The sequence below is a fragment of the Castor canadensis genome, chromosome 8, assembly GCF_047511655.1.
Source record: "Castor canadensis chromosome 8, mCasCan1.hap1v2, whole genome shotgun sequence".
Lineage (NCBI taxonomy): Eukaryota > Metazoa > Chordata > Mammalia > Rodentia > Castoridae > Castor > Castor canadensis.
Window position 1 is genome coordinate 24,980,629 of NC_133393.1, and position 21,327 is coordinate 25,001,955.

Sequence of the window (21,327 nt, forward strand, 5' to 3'; positions counted from 1 at the left end):
CAATAATTTTTAAGGTATGTAAGTGTATTTTGGACTCATTCTAGAAGTGAAACTGCAGTCCTTTCTGCAATATATGAAAGTACCTCTATTAGTACAATTTTTTAAAATTATGGATGCTATTTAAAACCCTGGGAGTAGAGGAAGATAGAGCAATTGGGAGTCAGTGAGAGCAGAGCAAGAGCCCAGGTCAATGTCTGGAGCTCTCCAACATTTCAGCAAGAGCAGTCAGCAAGGAGACTGAGGAACAGCAGCCTGTGCAGTAGGAAGAAAACTGGAATTACATAATGCCATAGGAGCTTTTATGCCAGGAAGGGAAGGGAGATGGGAATGTTGCTCATCCGTAGAACACTTGCCTAGCCTGTATGAGACCTTCAGTTCTACCCTCAGCAGGGGAAAGAGGATAGAAGGGTAAGGGAGGGTGAAGAGGAATATAAACTAATAAAACTACTTCAGAGAACCATGTAGAACAATGTAGCATCATGTGGTTAAAACCACTTCTACAAATGTATCCTAGGGTGACTCATACAGGGGACCAAGGGATATAGCTGTTGTAACAATGATTATAATACAAAAGGTCAATGAAGAGGGGAAGAGATAAATTGTAGCAGCATGGGATATTCACAGTATGGGATATTGTTCAGCAATGAAAACAAGTGAACAATTTGTATAAACAGATTCATCTTATATAAAATGTTAATGGGAAAAGGAAGCCTTCACTAATGCATTTACCATAAAACAATGTATACAAAATCTAAAGACATGTCAAATGAAGGGAAATTTAAAAATCTGTACAGAATTACAGATTTTTAGAACTAAAATCTAGAATTCAGAGCCACTATTAGAACCTGCTCTGAATGTGTTTTCTGGAGGTATCTCCCTGGCTTCTTCATACAAAAGAACTAAGACCAGGACTAAGGGAGACAATGTGACAAACAGAGCTCCTTGCAGGAGGAGAGGGGTAAGTGTAAAGTCTCAAGCTCAAGGGCAGGTGCTTTGGGTGGGGAAGCCCAGAGTGGGATCTGGGGCCAACCTGGTTCAGGTCTTTCTGCCTAGACACTCACGAAGGACACCAGTTCTCACTCGTTTTGGGCTTAGGTTCCTAGATAGCTAATCAGGATCCAGATTATAAAGTCCCATAGACTCACCAGGAGGAGAGTATAAATAATATGTTAATACCAGTAATGATAATAATAATTAGTTAAGGAAATATGAATCCAGGAAGTAGTGAAAACACAGACCTGTTTGTGGGAAACCCTGGGGCTGATGCACAGCAAGATGAGAATAAGACTGTGCCAGTACAATGCCAAGAGAAGCTGCCAGAGCTGCACCAGGGCAAGCGTGGAGTAGACAGTTGGATTTCATCAAGATTAGTGGCTTTGCAATGTGATGATTCCTGGTGATGAGTGCAGTGTCATAAACAAATAAAGGCACATGGATTCCAACAACTTTCACTTTCTCAGAAACAGGAAGAACTTTTCTGAGTCCAGTAAATATCAAGTACTTTTATTACAGGTGAAGAATGTGGTGAAAGTGTGACAATCAGCTTACCAGTGAGGCTTCTTGAGGCTGTGGACTTAGCCAGAGCCATGAAGCAACTTCTCAATGAAGCAGTTCACACACAAAAAAGCATGTGTAGAACTGGACCCCGTGCTATTGTTTGTTGTTCATGTTGGAGCAGTGCTGTTGAAGAAGGTCTTCATCTGGGCGCTCCCTTTTTTTGATAATAGTGTCAGTGAGGTCAGAGGTTTGAATGCTTATGATTTCCCTTCATGTTCCATCCACAGTATATTTGACCACATGGTCAACACAAAAACCATTTCTGAGCTTGAGACAGGTAATGTGAGTTCGTGTCCTTTTCTCCAAGTCCCTTCAGTTATGAAAGAGCATTGTCTCAAAGATGCTACCTCTCAATCACTGATCAATTATAGTCTCTCTGGGAGACCTGTTAAAATCACCTAAGTTCTTCAAACCTCAGGCTAAAGTTGAAGTGGGTAAAGATACATCACAAACTCTGAAACTCACAACTATTAGTTATAGAGATGAGATGTGAAAGAGAGAGAGGTGGTGGGCGGGGGGAGGGAGAGAGGTAGGGAGAAAGCTGGTTTGAAAGCAAAATTATACATAAATCTTATTAAAATGAAGCTTCTGATTTGGTAGGTCTGGGTAAAATCTGAAAATTGCCTTTCTAACAAGTCCTTTATTTTTTGCTTTGGAAAAGCCTTTCATTAGCTTTATTGTTGCAACATCAGGGGCAGCATAGGAAGGAATCTCTAGGCTATCTCAGAAAGTGAGCTGAACAACCTGGTTGTGTAACCAGGAGGGGGAAGTCTAACATGCTGCTTGTGCTGGGACCACATGTTTCCTTGATTTCTAATGTCAGAAGAGGGCTGGGAGAGAGCTATATATAGAACTAGGCCACACCTACCCCATCTAGAGCACACTCCACTCAAGAATGCAGTGTTAAATTTTCTTGAGAGTTCCATGAATGGCAGAACACCCAAGAGGGATAGGTGTGGGGTCAGAGGGTGACTCAAAGGTAGAGCTTTACACATAGTACCTGGGGCTCCAGCTGCTACAGCCTCAGGTCTTTCCCACCTTTCTTGACTTTAACCTCCAGGACTGGCTCTACTGTCTCTCTGCTGTTATGTTATCAGAGGAAATCTGAGAGTCCTTTTGATCCAAAGTTCGGATGACATAGTTTGAGCAAATCTATAGGGATAAGAGAATGGGCCATAATGACCCTAAAAATTTGACAACTAGCTTCAGTCAGGTGTTCTCAGGGAAGGGGCACAATAAGCCTTCTTTCTTCCTACCATGTGCTTAAGCCAAGCAGACAGAAAAGGGCACACCTTTATGTGTATATAGCATAGGTTGTGCCACTCACCCTTACCCCCACCACACCCACTACAGTTATTGCAGGGACTACATCTGGTATTGTGATAAATCCAGTTTTGTTCTCTCTCTCTTTTTTTTTTTTTTTTGTGTGCCCTGGGTCTTGAACTCAGGGCCTACACCTTGAGCCCTTTTTTGTGATGGGTTATTCATTTGCTTGGGCTGGCTTCAAATTGTGATCCTTCTGAGTTCTGTCTTCTGAGTAGCTAAGATTACAGGCATGAACCACCGGTGCCCGACTTGTTTTTTGTTTTTTAACTTACTGGGGCTTGAACTCAGGGCCTCACTCCTTTTAGGCAGATGTTCTACCACTTGAGCTACTCCTCCAGACCTTTTGTGTGTGTATTGGGTATTTTTGAGATAGGGTCTTGCTTTTAGAAAGACCAACCAGCTTTGAACCAAGATCCTCATGATCTCTGCCTCCTGAGTAGCTAGTATTACAGGTTGGGCCACTGACACCCAGCCAGTTTGTTCTCTTTTTTTTTTTTTTTTTTGTGATTGTGGGTTGTCTGTGGGAGTACCGCGGACCGCTTAGCTCACCTTGTGGTCCGCGTCTTCCCAAGCCGTCTGGACCCTGGCGTCTGGTGGCGTGGGAGCCCTCCTGGTTTCTCCATTTAAGGTGAAGTGGAGATGCTATGCGCAGGCTGGAGGTGTGGAGGAGTCAAAGTTTTGCCTCTTCTTGGTGGTTTTTCCTGGAAGGTGTATCTCCAGCGTCTCTCCAAGATTTTACTTTAAGAGGCCCGCTTTCTGCTTCCTCCCTCCAGCTGCCATCTTGGAATCCTCCCTCCACCATTTGTACTTCTTTTTTGAAACTATTTTCAAATTGATTGCCTGTTTGTTAGTTGGATTATTTGTTCTTTTGGTGTTTAATTTTATTGATTTCATCATATATTCTACATATTAATCCTTTTTCTGATCCATAGCCTGCAGATTTTCTTCAATTTTATAGGTTGTCTCCTAATTCTGGAAATTGTTCCCTTTGATGTGCAGAAGCTTTTCAGTTTGATGCAATCCCATTGTCAATTCTTGTCCTCATATCCTGAGTGATTGGAGTCCTATTTGGAAAGTAACTGCCCCTGCCTACATTAAGATGCTACTATTAAAGAATTCTGGGTAGAGGGTAAATGGCAACTCTCTGTAACTTCCTGTAACTATAAAGTGAGTCCAAAAATACATTAAATCTACCTCTGTGAGCATGAAGGTTTTAAATTTTTTTCAATGTTTTTTAAAGAATTTTTAAAAAGAATATACTTGTAGTGTAGCTCAGTGGTAGAGCAAGTGCTTAGGCCCTGAAAATATGTGTATACATTATTAAAATCTGGTTTTCCTAACACACAATTCACAGCTCTTCTCAAATGAGGTCCCGTCCATGTGTCTCTTCAAGGGTTTCTTGCACTGTGATGCTTCTGGTGCTGGGAAAGGATGGCATGTGTACAGGCTACATACAGGTACATGTGGATCAGGCAGATGCAATGCCCTTTGAGACCAGGGCACAGATGTCATGGGCATGAGTCTTCTGAGTGGATGGGACCCACCTTGCAGTTAAGTGTGGCTCTCCTTCCACAGAAACCTTCTGCACAGATGTCTCTTCATCCTCACTTCTATGCTCACAACCTAGTGAGATCATAAGTGCAAAGCTCTCCAGCATCACATCAAGATACAGGAGTTTCTTAGCCTCATCTAGGATTCCCCTCTCCTCCTGAGAGATCTTCAAATTCACAGTCCTGGGCACCATCCATAAGCTCTGCTGTACTCATGAGAATTTCATCCTGATGCCTTGGGACCATTGCCATCATCACACTCTGGGGTGGAGTAGAGACCCTGACAGAGCAGCCATCACCATCTCTGTCCCTCAGACCAGCTGGTAAGCAACAGGTAAGACTCTTCTATCACATCTGCCTTTTCTTGTCAAGTTATCCTGAGTCCAGGTTTTTTTCTTTTAACTTAGCTTGTTGATTCTAGTATTTGTAGGGAAAGATTTAAAACATACGTGTTAGTCAGATAGCTGTCACTGTGAGAAATACCTGAGATTAACCACATATGAGAAGGAAAGGTTTATTTTGTTTATGGTTTCAGAGTTTGCAGTCCATAGTTGTCTCCACTGCTTCTGGGCCTGAGGTGAGGCAGTGCATCATGGGGAGAATATGTGGTGAAGAAAAATGCTCACCTCCTGCTATCCAGGAGGCAAACAGAGAAATAGGAAGGGCCAGGCTCCCAATACCCCTCAAGGGCACAGCCTTAATTACCTAATTCCTTCCAGTAGGTTCCACCCACTAAGGGTTCCACCACCTCCCAGCACTGGTGACTAAGCCTTCAATACATGGGCCTTTTGGGGGACATCACTGTCCAAACTATAGCAAGCTAGAGTAGGTAAATAATTTCAAGAGACAAGAACAACGTGGGAAGGGTTAAAATATTTAATTTCAAGACCGATTATGAAACTACCACATTCAAGAAAGCATGGTATTGGTGTAAGAATGCACAGACAGATCCCTTATCACAGCATATGGTTCTGTTTAGGTGGACCGCACTGTAGTAGCAACTGGTGTTTGACAATGGTGCCAAGATAATTCAATGGAGAAAAGAGAGGGTTTTCAACACATGTCAGTGGACACCGGATATCCACATGGGAAGAAGAACTGAAGCTCAACCCTTCTTTCACCTTGTAAGCAAGAGTTAAAGCACAATAAACCTAAGTGTCATAAAACTAGTCAACATATTTTTGTAAACGTAGCAGAGAAGTTTTTGAAATTGGGCTACCAAAACCTTTTGATCATATGAAATAAAGGGCTCTTCTTACTCCTGGTAGGGTAGGAGGATCCAGCCCCGATTCAAAGGATGAGACCCCTCTACCCTGGAGGAAGCACCCAGAACAAGCGTCAAGAACTCTGAGGTTCAAGCTCCCAACTCCGACATGGAAAACACCTACTATGTTTGTGGGGTCCACGCTGTCCAAGAGACCAGCCCCTTATGGCTTCCTAAGCAGAATCTACAGCCATTCAATAGGAGAAAACTTATTTTGTTTTGGGTTTCATGCAGTAGTTGAGAATCTGGAACCTGATAAAGGAATGAGGCTGCTGCACTATGTGCATAAACCAAAACAGTTGCTGGGAGGTCCAGGAGACACAGGGGTGATCCCAGATGAAGAATGGAACAGGGAGCTTGGGTCTTTTTTTTTTCAGCCACATGGGAGCACCACTGAGCTGCCCACAGATCCTGGTGGAGAAGCTGAGCAGAGGTCAGGGCTGTGGAATGAACTGGCAGAGATAGCTGATCCAGAGAAGGTGCCTCACCATGGAGATGAAGGTGCTTCTGAGCAGCTCTGGACTGCTCAGGAAGGAGAGGAGAGAAGAAGGGAGGAGAAAGGTGGGGAGGAGAGCATCTGGCAAGAATTCTGCTGTATCCTTAGTACTTCTCAGATCCACCTCTCTGTTTCTTGATGATAATACCTTGGAAAACTGGAAATAAAGTAGCTGCTTCTTCTTCTCCTTATTTTTTTCTTCTTCTCCTTCTTTCCTCCTCCTCCTCCTCCTTCTTCTTCTTCCAACTATCCTTTTCTTTGGGCTATGTCTGAAAACAGAGTTTCTACTCTTAGAGTATTTTTAGCTTTATAGAAAAGTAAAGGCAGTAATGTGTTTCCTGAATAACACACTTAGTTTCTCCTCTTACCTCTTACATTAGGCTCATTCACTGTCACGGCTATTGAAGCAATAGTGACCCATTGTTACTCAGCTCCCTACTTCACGCAGACTTCATGGTTTTTATAAACATCATTTTTCTGATGTTCCAGGGTTCCATCCACTATACCGCACTGCATTTAGTTCCAATTATGTCTCCAAAGGCAACTCCAAAGACTGTGACAATTACACACACTTTTCTGGGTTTTGGTGACCTTGAGAATTTAGAGGAGTACTGGTCACGCATATTGAATAATGTTCCTTGATATGAGCTTGATTGACTGGAACTGAGTTTGGGTGAGAAAACCACAGAGATGAAATGCCACACTCAACAGCACATGTCAAGGGCTTGCACTGCCTACTTGACTTACCCTGATGACATCATTCTTCATCACCTGGCCAAGGCAGAGCAACCATGGTTCCCCTTGTGATTCTCGTTTTTCATTTCTTCCCTTTCCACACTGTAGTTTCAGAAGAAGGCCACTATGTGAAGCCCACAGTTAACGTTTGCAAGCAGATTTTTCTTCAAACATATTTTTTTCACATGTGAACAAACACTTAAGCGTGTGCTCAGTGAGCTATATAGTGAGTCTATGTTTAGAGCTAAAAGAAAACATCAAAAGTCCTCCACAGTAACGGCCCAATTTGTGCATTCCTACAGCAATGAATGAGGGTGACTGTTCCTCACCCTCATTCATTTTGTCAGCTGGGGTATTATCAGTTTTTTTGGATTTTGGTATTCTAATAATGACTAATCGTGTGTAGCTGTTTCTGTTTGCATTTCCTTAGGATAAATCATGCTGCATTTTTCATATGCTTAATTTCCATGTGCGAACCTTCAGTGAAGTGTCTGTTCAGAGTTTGTTAATTTTTGGGGGTGATTTTTTTGTGTATTCTCTCTATATTCAAGAAAAAAAGACTTTCATCAGTCATGTAATGAACAAATACACATTCCAGACTATGGCATCTAGTGACATAACAGCACTCATTATTGCACAGACATAGTTTCTGGGAACAGAAATGAGAAATTGCTGTGATGGCTTCCAGAAGATAACCTGAGTGACAAGAGATGGTGACAGTCAGGGGAGCAACACACATGGCCTGTCTTTGTATATTCTGCAGTAACTTTTGAAGTTTCATGTTTGAGCATGAATCCTATTTTCAAAAATAAATTATAGTAACACCTCATACACTTGTGAAACCCTTGACAGAACGTGTGCTAAGACCAAATCTGATCTCTACTCCAGGACCAGTGATCTTGTATTTGAACTATTTTACTGTAAAATTTCCATTTTTGCACAATGGGCTAGATTACTTGGAGAAATATTCTCATAAAAGGCCAAAATTTCTTTAGAAAATAAAATTGCTGAAAAGAGAATAATATACACCCACATGTCACAGTGCAGTAAATGATGCTTCTGGGCCTCCACAGAGAACAACAACTGAGAGATGGAGAGCAGCTCTGAGACTTCCCTGCCCCAGCGCCCAGACACAGAGGCTCCACCCTGGCAGGCATTTGTCCTGAGCTCCTGACATTGTACTTGTCTGCCTTCCCTTTCAAAACTTGAGACGAACTATTTCTTTTCTCTTACAGTGTTCACACATACTGAGAGATATGTATGCTGCACATTCACCCAGCACTGAAGGACATTTCTTCCAACCACACAGCATGGTTATCTTCTCATCCAGAGAAAGCAGCCTCTGAGAAGAATCAAACATTAGCGGTGTTCATCACCACCGCTGAACAATACATTCCAAGGAAAGTTAGAGCTCGTCCTGATTTTATTACCTGTCTAAGCCATTTCATCTTCCTCACACTCGATCGAGGAAATGAAACATCCGAAGGAAAATACGTCCTCACTTCATCCACAAGGAAGAGGGTCTGCTGTGACTTCAGGCCTGTACTGGACAATGGGGCACTTATGCTCAGGTGGGTCCCCTGCTGCTTTCATTCTGACCCACGGGGCACAATCCCATTCATGTCTGGTGACAGCACCTACTCCATGTGAGCTGTGAGGGACAGGACCGTTTTCATGGCATCCCCAGATCTCACTACATAAAAAAAGACCTTACACAAATGGATATAACCACTTATGTGTCTATAAATTATACCTACAGGTTCTCTCTTCAGCATAAGGTGGGAAAGGAGGCCCCTTCTTGGCACATGGATACTGATGACAAGGTTCACATTTATATAATTGTCAAATTAAGAAACTTCAACTTTTATCATTCTTCAAATAATGGAGCAGGTTCCTCATCTAGGCTGACAATTAGCCCTGTGTAGTCATTGCTGGTGGCTGTGACACTCACTGCCAGAGGATCATGATTGAATTGATTCACCTGTGGGAGAATTCTGTGGTAACAGTAACAGATGACAGTAACAGTAACCAATGACAATTTTCTTTTCTGAAACTCCAGTTTGCTCCTCTGGTCTGCCCCCAAGGGCAGCAGTAGATAAGACACCGGGTGTCAAAGAGGCTCTGGACACTGTCATTGCTACATCAACAACAGGTGCTCCATCTCCATGTGACACACAAGAGCATGAGGCCCTCAACACTCAGTGACCTCTTCTGTAGAAATCGCTTCAGGTCTTCTGCCATGATAAACCCCTTTTTCTCCCAGGATCAAACTTCCCTGCCTGGTTTCTGAGCTGCCGATGTCTCCATGGCACTTCAGTTCCAGCCTCAAAGACAGATTGCTTTGCAAGCCACTGTCACAATTCTGCAGTCTGTGGTCTACACTGACATGACAACACTCATTATTGCATAGACATATTTTTCTGGGGATACAAATGAGAAATTGCACACTGTGATGGTTTCTGTGAAGATGACCTAAGTGACAAGGGATAAGCAATATGGATGTCTTATCTTTTTGGGTCTGGAGAATCTTTTGAACTTACTTTTTGTGCCTGAATACAATTTTGAAAAAGAATTTATACTTACACTCCCCTTGTGCAACCCTTGATGGATCATGTCCAGTGCACATGCTAAGATTCAGATTGTGATCCTCTGCTCCAGGATCAATGAAATCCTATAACTGAAACATTTTGCTGTAAAATTTCCATTTTTGGAAAATGGGATCTAGAGTCCATGGACAAATCCCCCACTAAAACAGTAAAAATGTCAACTCTTCTTATTTTTGTTATTTATATTTTTTTAGTGAGACTGGAATTTGAACTCAGGTGCAGGCCACACCTCCAGCCCACTTCACTCTGGTTATTTTGGAGATGAGTCTGGGAACTATTTCTCTGGGCCTGCCTGAAACTGAGATCCTCCCAATCTCAGCCTCCTGAGTAGCTAGGATTACAGGTGTGAGCTACTGGCACCTGGACGCTTGTGAGCTACTGGCACCTGGACGCTTTTCTTCTTAAAAGCATCAAATTGCTGACAAGAGAGTGATAAATGTCCTCACCCCACAAAGGAGGCAATGAGGCTCTGGGCCTCCACTGAGAACAACGCTGAGACATGGAGAGCGGCTCTGCAAGTTCACTGCCCCAGTGCAGATATGGACGCTCTGTACCATGAGTCTCTGCCCTGAGTCCTCACTTTCTACTGTCTGCCTTCCCTTTCAAAATTCCAAGCAATGTATTTTTCTGATTATCCCATACGTGCAGAGTGCATAATATGTATGATATACGCTCATGCACCATCTAAGAATGTTTCTGTCAATACCATATACCAAACATGAGAGCAGTGGTAGAGCGCCTGCCTAGCAAGTGCAAGGACCTGAGTTCAAACACTGTGGTGCCAAAATAATAATAAATAATGGATGTGTGACTCAAGTGGTAGAGCACTGGCTTACCAAGTACTCAGTAGCCACATGTGCCTGTGGGCACCATATTGCACAGTGCAGACGCACAACACAGAATATTCTATCGAACACCATTGCCAAATTTTCACGTCCCTCCAAAATTCCTGTGTTGAAAAGTTTATCCCCAATGTGATGGCATTTGGAAGGAGGGCTTTGAGAGGTGATCAGGTTTGCCCTCTGGATGGAATTACCACCCTTCTCAGAAAGCTGCCTGGCCTTCCCCATGGAGGGCTCAGTGAGAACAGGGATGTTTATTAGGACAGGGTCCCTCCTAGACACGAGATGGCCACACCTTCACATGGGACTTACCAACCTCTAGAATGGTGGAAATGAATTTCTTGTTTATAAGTCACCCAGTCCATGGTGTTTCTGTTACATCAACCTCATGGACTGAGATAACTGCTCCTGAGTCTCTGGGGGCCTGAAGTGAAGTGCACTGGACTCATCTGAAATGAAAGGCCAATTTTTCTTATGCAGATTGAGTCAAATTCCTGTCTGGCAATGAATGAATTTGTATCAGATGCCTCAGACACAAACTGTTCCCAACTCAAAGGGGAACCTGGAGTCCCTCCAGCTCTGTCCCCAGACTAAGGAAACTCTCTGACATCCAATGTCCAGGGGTGCAACTCTTCTGGAAGACCCAGGGGCAGTGCATTAGCTGAGCTTTGGCAGGCAGGGTGTCAGCTCAGGGAAGAAGTTCTGGAAATGAGGAAGGGGCACAGAGGGTGGAGTCTGGAGGAACTCCCCACCAAATGGTTACTCAGAACACGAGTTCCCAAAGTGGGGTCTATGGAACCCTTGGAGGGCTCAACGTTTTCATAGGATTTCCCAAATCTGAGCTATTTTTATATTAGTAGGACTTTATTTGGACTAAATCAAAGCTTAGCAAGAATGGAAGCTGTGGAACCAAAGTGCAAGAGGGTTATTCTAGTCTTCACCTCCTCCTCATTGCCAAAGGAAAAAAAACTGGTTCCACTGAAACATGATCTCATCGAAGCATTAAGTTACTGAGTTTATTACATCTCCTGTCCAGAGTCCTCGCAATAAAAGAACCTTATATGATTAAACAGCAGGCACTTCTAGTGCATTTTATAGTGGTTTGTGTTCTTTGGGTTAATTGCGTGTGTGTGTCTGTGTGTGTGTGTTACTGGGGTTTGTACTCAGGCCCTCCTTTTGCCAGGTATGCAATCTTCCACTTGAACCATGCCATAACTCCTTTTGCATTCAGGTGGTGTCTAGCGTTTTTTGCCCCGGTCCAGCGTCAGACAGTGATCCTGCTATCAATGGCCTCTGTTTAGCTGGAATTACAGTGCGCAGCACCAAACCCAGCTAGTTTGTTGAGATGGGGTGCGCTGGGTGGCCTTAACCCTGACACAGGGCTTGATGCCGTAGAGATGGGTCAGGGTAAAGCACCAGCTCTCCAAGTTTAGCTCTCAGGGACTCCCCACTTCCCCACAGTTTCACTTCTCCCAACCCGTGTCAGGTCCTTCTGCCTGGACACTCATGAGGCGGCCCCAGTTCTCACTCCCATTGGGTGTCGGGTTCCCAGGGAGCCAATCAGCGTCTCCGCGGTTCTGGGTTATAAGGTCCCCACTGAGCTGCCCGCTCTCAGATCGTCCCACAGACCCTGAAAATGGGGTCATGGAGCCCCGAACCCTCCTCCTGCTGCTCTCAGCGGCCCTGGCCCTGACCGACACCTGGGCGGGTGAGTGCGGGGTCGGGAGGGAAACGACCCCTGCCAGGAAGGAGCGAGGGGACCGCGGGCGGGAGCTCAGGACCCAGGGAGCCGCGTCTCCGCCCCGCGGCCCCGACCTCCCCGTCCCCACCCGGGCGCTGCCGCTCCCCCACCCGCCCCATTCCCCCGATGTCCCTTTGGGGTCTCAGGAGCCCGTGTCCCCTCCTCCCCTCCGGCCCATCATCCTAGGACCCGGGTTCCGCGGCAGGAGGGTCGCGGAGTCTCAGCCGCCCCCCGTCCCCAGGCTCGCACTCCCTGATGTATTTCTCCACCTCCGTGTCCCGGCCCGGCCGCGGGGAGCCCCGATACATAGCTGTCGGCTACGTGGACGACACGCAGTTCGTGCGCTTCGACAGCGACGCCGCGGACCCGAGGATGGAGCCGCGGGCGCCGTGGGTGGAGCGGGAGGGGCCGAAGTACTGGGAGCGGGAGGGGCCGAAGTACTGGGAGCAGAACACGCGGATCGAGAAGGGCAATGCACAGACTTCCCGAGTGAACCTGCGGACCCTGCTCGGCTACTACAACCAGAGCGAGGACGGTGAGTGACCACAGGTCGGGTCGGAGGTCACGACCCCTCCACGTCCCCATGACGGCCCGAGTCGCCTCACATCCCCAGATCCGAGGTTCACCCGACATTGCGGGGACTCGGACCGGTTTCATTTTCAGTTTAGGTGGAAATCCCCGCGGGTCGGGGCGGGCGGGCGCGGGGCTGACGGTGGGGGCGGGGCCAGGTTCTCACACCATCCAGTGGATGTCTGGCTGCGACATGGGGTCGGACGGGGGCCTCCTCCGCGGGTACGAGCAGCACGCCTACGACGGCCATGACTACATCTCCCTGAACGAGGACCTGCGCTCCTGGACCGCGGCGGACACCGCCGCTCGCATCACCCAGCAAAAGTGGGAGGCGGCTGGTGTGGCGGAGCAATACAGGACCTACCTGGAGGGGAAGTGCGTGCAGTGGCTCCGCAGATACCTGGAGCACGGGAAGGAGACGCTGCTGCGCACAGGTACCCGGGGCCAGAGACCCCTCCCGATCTCCTGTAGATCTCCCCGCCCGCTCCCACAAGGCGTGAAGGAAAAGGGGGCCCACCCAGGACACCGCCCTCCCTCTGCTCCAGAGGGGTGAGCCGCCACGGCTTTTTTTTCTTTTTTTCTTGTGGTACCTGGGGCCGAACTCAGGGCTCGATGCTTGACAAGTGCTCTCCCACTGAGCTGTACTCTCAGTCCAATAATTATTTTTTATTGTTTATACATTTATTCATGTGTGTTTACATTGTTCGGGCCACCTCTCCCCCGTGCCCCTCCTTTTCCCTCCTCCCCCACCCTATTCGCTTCAAGACAGAACCTGTTCTGCCCTCTTCTCCAATTTTGTTGAAGCGAAAACATAAGAGATAACATGAAAAACATAGCATTTTGCTACTTTGAGATAAAGATAACTGTACAGAGAGATTCCTATCATTGCTTTCATGCACATGTGTATTACAACCCGCATCCGTTCATCTCTACCTGACCTCTTCACTACTTCCCGGTCACCTTCCCGTAGTGGCCTCTGCCAGTTTAAGATTACTTTATTCGCACCTCTACAGTGGGCATATCAAACACTATCAAGTTTTAGGTTTCCTTCCCTTTCCCTATTCATACTGCAAGTGTTCTCCCCTTAGTGTGTGACCCATGTCCAATAATATCACTGCATTTTAGGTCTATAATCCGCATATGAGGGAGAACATAGGATTTTTGGCCTTCTGAGCCTGACTAACTTCACTTAAGATGATGTTCTCCACTTCCATCCATTTACCTGCGAATGACTAAATTTCATTCTTCTTTGTGGCTGAATAAAATTCCATTGTGTATAATTACCACATTTTCTTAATGTGGTCATCAGCAGTGGGGCATCTTCGCTATTTCATAGCTTGGCTATTGTAAATAGTGCTATAATAAACATGGTGTGCAGGTGCCTTTGGAATAACCTGAGTCCCATTCCTTTGGCTATATCCCTAGGAGTGGTATTGCTGGATCATATGACAGATCTATGTTTAGTTTTTTAAGAAGCCATCATATTCTTTCCAAAGTGGCTGTACTAGCTTACTTTCCTACCTAAGTGTATGAGGGTTTCTTTTCCCCACATTCTTGCCAACACTTGTTGTTAGTGGTGTTTTTGATGATAGCTGTTTTCTAGCAGGAGTGAGGTGGAATCTTAATGTGTTTTGATATGCATTTCCTTTATGACTAGGGATGGTGAGCATTTTTTTGATGTGTTTTTTAGCCATTTGGATTTCTTCCTTGAAAAAGTTCTGTTTAGTTCAGTTTCCCACTCCTTTGGTTCATTGATTTTTGGGAGAGTTTAGTTTTTTGAGCTCCCTGTATATTCTGGTTATCAGTCCTTTGTCTGATGTGTGGCTGGCAAATGTTTTCTCCCACTCTGTGGATGGTCTCTTCAGTTTAGAGACCATTTCTTTTGTTGTGCAAAAGAAATACAATTATAATTATAATTTCATGTAGTCCCATTTGTCCATCCTCTTAGTTGCTGAGCTGCTGGAGTTCTATTGAGAAAATCTTTGCCTATACCTATTGTTTCCAGAGTATTCCCTGCTTTTGCCTGTATTAACTTTAGAGTTTCAGATCTGATAGTAAGGTCCTTAATCCACTTTGAATTAACACTAGTACAGGGTGATAGGCATGGATCTAGTTTCAATTTTCAGCAGGCAGATAACCAATTTTCCCAGCAACATTTGTTGAAGAGGCTATTCTCCATCATGTGGGGGTTGTTAAAGTCTCACACTACCACTGTGTTTGTGTGTATATATGCTTTTAAGTCCTTTAGAGTATGTTTGATGGAAATGGGTACACTAATATAGGTTGATAATTATCATTTCCTTTTGGTGTATTTCCCCTTTTATTAGTATGAAGTGTCCTTCTTTACCTCATTTGATCAATGTAAGTTTGAAATCTACTTGGTCTGATATAAGTATTGCTACTCCTGCCTGTTTTGGAAGGCCATTGGCTTGGTAAATCTTCTTCTAGCCTTTCACCCTAAGTCAGTGTTTGCTTCTGTCAATGATTTGGGACTCCTCTAAACAACAGATTGTTGGATCTTCCTTTTTAATCCAGCTTGATAAATGGTGTCTTTTGATGGGAGAGTGGAGTCCGTTGACATTCTGTGTTAATATTGATAGGTATGTGGTGATTCCTGCCATTTATTTGTTTTTGTTGCTTAAGGGTTTGATTGTGTGCAGCTGAATCAATGCTACTCTCTGATTCCTTGACTTTTCTTCTCCTGAGGTTTGATACTTCCTGTCCTCTCATGGTTTTATTTGTTTTCATCTTCTGTGTACAGAATTCCTTGGAGAATCTTCTGTGGTGGTGGCTTGGTGATCATATATTGTTTTAGTTTCTGCTTATTGTGGAAGATTTTTATTGCTCCATCTATTTTGAATGATAGTTTTGCTGGGTAGAGTGCTAGGGTTGAATTTATTTTCATTCAGTGGCCAAAATACCTCACTCCATGCCCTTCTTGCTTTTAAGGTTTCCATTGAGAAATCTACTGTGATTTTGATGGGTTTACCTTTATATGTTACCTGTTTTTTCTCTCTTACAGCCTTCAGTATTCTTTCTGTGTTCTCTGTGCCAGTTGTTTAATGATAATATGCTGTGGGAAGGTTTTATTTTGGTTAAATGTGTTTGGTGTTCTAGAGGTTTTCTGTACCTCAATGGGTAAAACTTTCTTGAGCTTTAAGAAATTTTATGTTATTATTTTATTGAATATATTATAAATTCCTTTTGGTTGGGCCTCTTCTCCTTCTTCAATACCATAATTCTCAGGTTTAGTCTTTTGATGGATTTGGTGAGTTCTTGCATATTCCTTTCACAGCTCTTGAGTTTTTGCCTTACAATTCTCCACTTTTTTCTTTAATTTCTACTTTATATTCAAGTTCTGAGATTCTGTCTTCCACTTGTTCAACTCTGCTGGAGTGGCCTTCCACTGTGTTTTTTGTTTTTGTTTGATTCTTATTTTTGAGGTTTTCCATATCTTTGGTCACGTACTCTTTTATATTTTTTTAGTTTCATCTTTAATTCATTTACCTCTCTTTTTATAGTTCCCTTACTTTCACTTTGGTATTTGTTTAGGTTGTCTCTGAGTTCATTCATTTGTCTCAGTGTCTTCTCATGTTCTTTATTTTTGGTGTCTTGAAATTTCTTGAGTGCATCTTGTATGTTTTGGTTAACCATGTCTAGTATCTTCTCCATGAAATTCTCAGTGATATCTTGCAAGATTTCTTCTTTGAGGGTGTTTTTGTGGGCATCACTGGGTTGCTTGGTGTCATTTATCTTTGTTTTGTTGGGGTCAGGAACTAGGTATCCATTTTCTTCATTTCCCTCTGAATCCTGTATTGAATTAATTTTTTGAGGAGAGTGGTTTTCATCCCTTCTTCTTCCCACTGCTCTATTTGGTGCTGTGCAACTATGTTCTTGATAGGTTAGTTGGTGCTTTTAATTGCCTGTTTTCTTTCCTTTGATTTAATCTTTGTGTTATGACTATCTTGGTTTTTAGCTAGGTTGATACGCTGTTTCTTTCCCTGGCTTGGAGGTGTAATATAGCAATAACTAATTCACAGGTTCAATGCCTGACCAGTTTATATATTATATAGAAGCCCCGTGGATGATATTATCTAGAAATAGTGGGAATTGAGGGGGGTAATGCTTGTTAAGCTATCTATGGAAATTGGTTAGGGTGGTACTAAAAGGGGAGACAGGAAGTTGGGTGGGTGAGTGGGGGAAGCAATATGGGGGTTGCCGGGTTTTGTGGCCCTTGTGTGTGCTTGGATGTATTTCTGTTCTTATAGTGGAGGGTGCTTGTGTCAGGGATTGCAGGGGATTGGGGTTGTGTAAAGTTGGTACATGGATTAGTCAGCAGGTGGTGAGTGTGTAGGAGGGAGTGGTAATGTGACAAGTTGGGGGAGGATGTGAGGAGGAGAGGAGGGCAAGGGGAGAGGGTGGATGAGAAGTAGTAAAAAGAGTATTTGGGAAGGAGAACAATGGATTGTAGCACAGATGAAGGAAGGAGAGTGAAAGGGGTGAAAATGGGGATAAGAAGATAGTGATGGTGAGTTGATAGTACAGAGAGAAAAAAATAGAAATAAAAATAAAATGAAATAAAGATTTAAAAAAACCCTCACAATAATAAAACAAAAAAATGGAAGGTAAAACAAAACAAAACAGAAAAAACAAAACCCAATTAAAAAACACTAGGTTCAGGAACAATAGAATTTCAGTGTTTGGTTTAAGTTCTGGAGTTATTCTTCTGGCATCCAGTCCTGGTATTGGCATATAAGCAGAAGTTCTGATGTGGTCTCACCAGGTGACTGGCTTGTGAGTAGTGTTTGGTTCTTCTGTCCACCAGTTTAACTGAAATTGTGAGGTAAGGTAGGTTTGCCAGACCATGCTGGGTGGTTCAGCTTCAGCTGTTTGGTCAGCTCCTCCCCCAGCAAGGTGGAGCACTTTGGTTTTGAATGCAGCCCTCTGGATCAAGAGATCATCTCTGTGATCCACTAACTCCCCTGCTTTGGGAAGTGGCTTGTCACCTGCCTAGGGCTCTCAGCCTTTACTCCCTTTCCAGTGTTTATTCACTGAGCGTTCATTGCTGAGAGTTTAGCTCCTTACCCCACCCCCTCTCTCTGGGGCAGGTTGTGTTCCACCTACCCCCTCCACTGTCCATGTTTAATTACAGTTTGCTGTTAGTTTTTCAGTTTTTTGAGGGTGGGGAATCCATCTGCCCAGGGGCTGTGCTGGTATATGTTCCCAGGGGGTGGGTAGGGGAGTCCTGCATGGTGTGTGATGTTCACCTGTTCATTCTACCTATTGACCATGCAGGGAAGTTTGGAGCCTGCAGCAGCAGGGAGAAATGGCACCAACTTTTCTCAGTGCAGCACAGTGTGGGAAGGCTTTCCACAGGCTAGGGGTTCTGGAAGTTGCAGTTTGATTCTGGTTGATGTTCTGTTTCTGCTTGATGGAGGAGGAAAAAGACAAGGAAAAAAAATAGGAGAGAGAAACCGCCATGGGACAGGAGGGTTCCTGGGGCTAGACCTGGCTTGCTGGCAGGTCACAGCTGTCAGGTGCAATTAAAGGCTGGTTTGAGGGTCAGATTTTTAATTTTTTTCTGCACCTAATGTGATGGTAGTAATTATTTTGCCTAGAAGTAGTCAGAATTACCCAAGTGTTGCACTATCGTCTCAGGTAGTTTTCTGGAGTCACAGATCTTAGGCTTTCTGCTTCTGTAGGCTAGTCGCCACCTTGGATCAGCCCAGTAGATTTTTTTTTCCGGTACTGGGGTTTGAACTCATGGCCTTGCTCTTGGTAGACAGGTGTCCTACTGCTTGAAAAATTCTGCCTGCCTCCTCCTGGCTTTTCTGAGGCTGCATCATAGAGGACACTGAGGCCTGCTTGTCCCTCAGGACAATTAAGGCAAACAGTATCTCTCCAGACGTGGAGGGGAAGACAGTCCCTGAAATAACTGCCATCAGCTCCGTTTCACTCTGTCAGCAGCCTTGGGCATCACAGGGAGACTGTCTCAGGCCTTGTTCTCTGCCCTATGCAGTGTCTTTAGAGATCTGACACCAGGTCTTGAGTCTTTACTTCACCCAGGTCAGTATCTGAAGTCCCTCTCAGAGATCTGGAGCCTTTACATTGAACAGTCTCAGTTTGTTTCTAGAACTTTCCAAGAAATAAGTGATTATCCCAAAGCCTGAGCCCTGGCTGGTGTCTGGGTTTTGCATTCCCTTCCCCAACCCAATCGTCCTGTCTGTTCTCAAGATAATCACAAGAATGGTTCTGCAGTGGCCCATGGGAAGTAATGTCAAATGTCTGAATTTCCTGAATCTCCCCCTCAGCCCCACCAGAGACACAAGTGGCCCTCCACCCCATCTCTGACCATGAGGACACCCTGAGGTGCTGGGCCCTGGGCTTCTACCCTAAGGAGATCACCCTGACCTGGCAGCTGGATGGTGAGGACCAGATCTAGGACATGGAGCTTGTGGAGACCAGGCCTGCAGGGGATGGAACCTTCCAGAAGTGGGCGGCCGTGGTGGTGCCTTCGGGGGAGGAGCAGAGATACACGTGCCATGTGCAGCATGAGGGGCTGCGTGAGCCCCTCACCCTGAGATGGGGTAAGGAGGGGACGTGGGCATGGACTGTCTTCTTAGGGAAAACAGGAGCCTTCTGGAGCCCTCAGCAGGGTCAGGGCTGAAAATAGACCTTCCTTCCTTTTCCCTCCTAGAGCCACATCCTCAGCGCACCATCTCCATTGTGGAAATTGTCACTGTTCTGGTTGTACTTGGAGCTGTGGTCATTGGAGCAGTTGTGATAAGGAAGAGAAATAATGCAGGTAGGGAAGGGGTGGGTCTGAATTGTCCCCTGGGGTATTCAAGCACCAGGTAGAAGTGTCCCTGCCTCCTTAATGGGAAGTAGCACCTGTAAGGTGCTTCTCCAGCCTGGGCCCTCTTTGCTGACACCTACTCTTTTGTAAATCACATGGAAAATGAAGGACAGATTTATCACCCTGCTGATGGTGGTGATGGGGACTTGAGTCCCAGCTGTCACAGATCAGAGGTAAGGTCCCTCTGAGGACAGTCCTTCAGGAAGGCAGTTGGACCCTTCCTGCCCATCCCTTCTCCTCAGGCCTAGTGGTCCTATCCTGGGTCTACAGTCACAGTCTGGAAACTTCCCTGGGATCCAAGACTAGCGGTTCCTCCAGGCTTTGTGGCCCTGCCTTCTTCCTGGCCCCTCGTGTATTGTTTTCTTCCCACAGGTGGGAAAAAAGAGGGCTATAATAAAACTGCAAGTAAGTATGGGGGGGGTCCCCGAGCCCCATGTGGTACAGTAGAGAAGTTTGTGCATCCATCCCACAATTCCTCCTTTAGCCACATCACCTGAGCTCTGACCAGGGCTCTGATGCATCACTTGCAGCTTATATATAAAGGTGACACCCTGAAGGCCTGAGTTGGGATTGGGGATGGGGCAGAGTCCTTTGATATGGGGACTGTGGATTGGGACATTTTAAGTGTGTGCTGGGCTGTTCAGAGTGTCACCACTTACTGTGCCCGTCCTGATCATTTTCTCCTACAGTGTGAGATGGTGCCTTCTGAGGACCAAGCCACAGAGGACCTGTTCAGGTCTCTCCTCCCTCCCTCCTGTGATTTCAAGAGCTCCTGACTTGTCTTTCTGCAACAGGCTTCTGACTGTGTCCATGTGTCTGTGCTCCTGTCATCATAAAGTGAAGAAATGAGGAGCTCAGCCTTGAGTGCTGAGACCCTCCCACGCTGTCCAGGATCCTCTTTCCTGATCAACCAGCTGCTCCAGCAGAGGCAGTGCTGGGAGGGTTCCATTCCTGTGTTGTCATTAGGTTGCACTGAGCTGCAGTTCTGGCTTCCCTGGTGACAATAAGAATGTGCATGTGGATTTGTTGTTCAGATTCTTGCCATGAGATGAGGTTGATGGTTAATTAAGTCAAGGGAAGATTAATAAACTTGAGCAACAATATGTAACTTGACAAGCTTCCAGAGTCCTTAGTGTTTGTGGTGTGAGTCTGTTGCAGGTGGGGACAGGGAAAGGCTGAGTGGTGCCACATGTGGACAGAGCTATGCACAGTTGGTGTTCGGTCCATCCTGGGGTTTGAGATGGCTATTACTCCACTGTGTTATCTTCTCCCCATAGTCCCTTTCCCTTTAGTAGAAACTTGTCCTACCAGGTCCTGTGATCACAGGGACTCAGACCTTTCCAGGGTTTTCCTGTGTCCAAAATCATGAGCAACTAGGGCTTCCTGTGGCAGGCCAGTCTAGACTCAGTCATCGATCCAAATTCAGGAACCACCATTTTTTTTTTTCGTGCTTTATAGAGAATTATGCTCGTAATTGGTATGGATTCTGGTGTCATTGTCCTCTGGGTGTACCACGTTTCTTATGGAAGCAGGAGGTGATTTTCCTGTCACTGTCCCACAATGATTTGAGGGTCCTGCACATGGCAGACTCTGTGGCATCAGGAAGTGACTGTTTCCTGGATTGTGGTTTTGATCTTTTCTCCAAGATTTTTAAAGGAATCAGAGTGTGGGGACAGCAGAGAGAAGAATCTCATAGTTTCCCATCTTAGGGAAATCCTGTCATGTTTCTACCTTCTCTGCTCATCCAGGGCTCTTCTTGCCTTAGGTCTAATAATCCCAGCCTG

General features: G+C 45.2%; 1 protein-coding gene and 1 pseudogene across 1 annotated transcript; one reads left to right on the forward strand and one right to left on the reverse strand.

Moving 5' to 3' along the window:
• Window positions 1-8,795: 8,795 nt before the first annotated feature.
• On the reverse strand, window positions 8,796-9,169 carry LOC109700909 (ragulator complex protein LAMTOR3 pseudogene; annotated as a pseudogene).
• A 2,758-nt stretch (window positions 9,170-11,927) lies between these two features.
• On the forward strand, window positions 11,928-20,659 carry LOC109700906 (saoe class I histocompatibility antigen, A alpha chain-like). Its single transcript, XM_020186257.2, is given in 8 exon segments — window positions 11,928-12,084; window positions 12,359-12,652; window positions 12,846-13,121; window positions 18,999-19,274; window positions 19,385-19,492; window positions 19,652-19,716; window positions 19,916-19,948; window positions 20,233-20,659. Coding segments are annotated over 8 exon segments (1,203 nt in total). The 5' UTR covers window positions 11,928-12,020; the 3' UTR covers window positions 20,320-20,659.
• The last annotated feature ends 668 nt before the right edge of the window (window positions 20,660-21,327 follow it).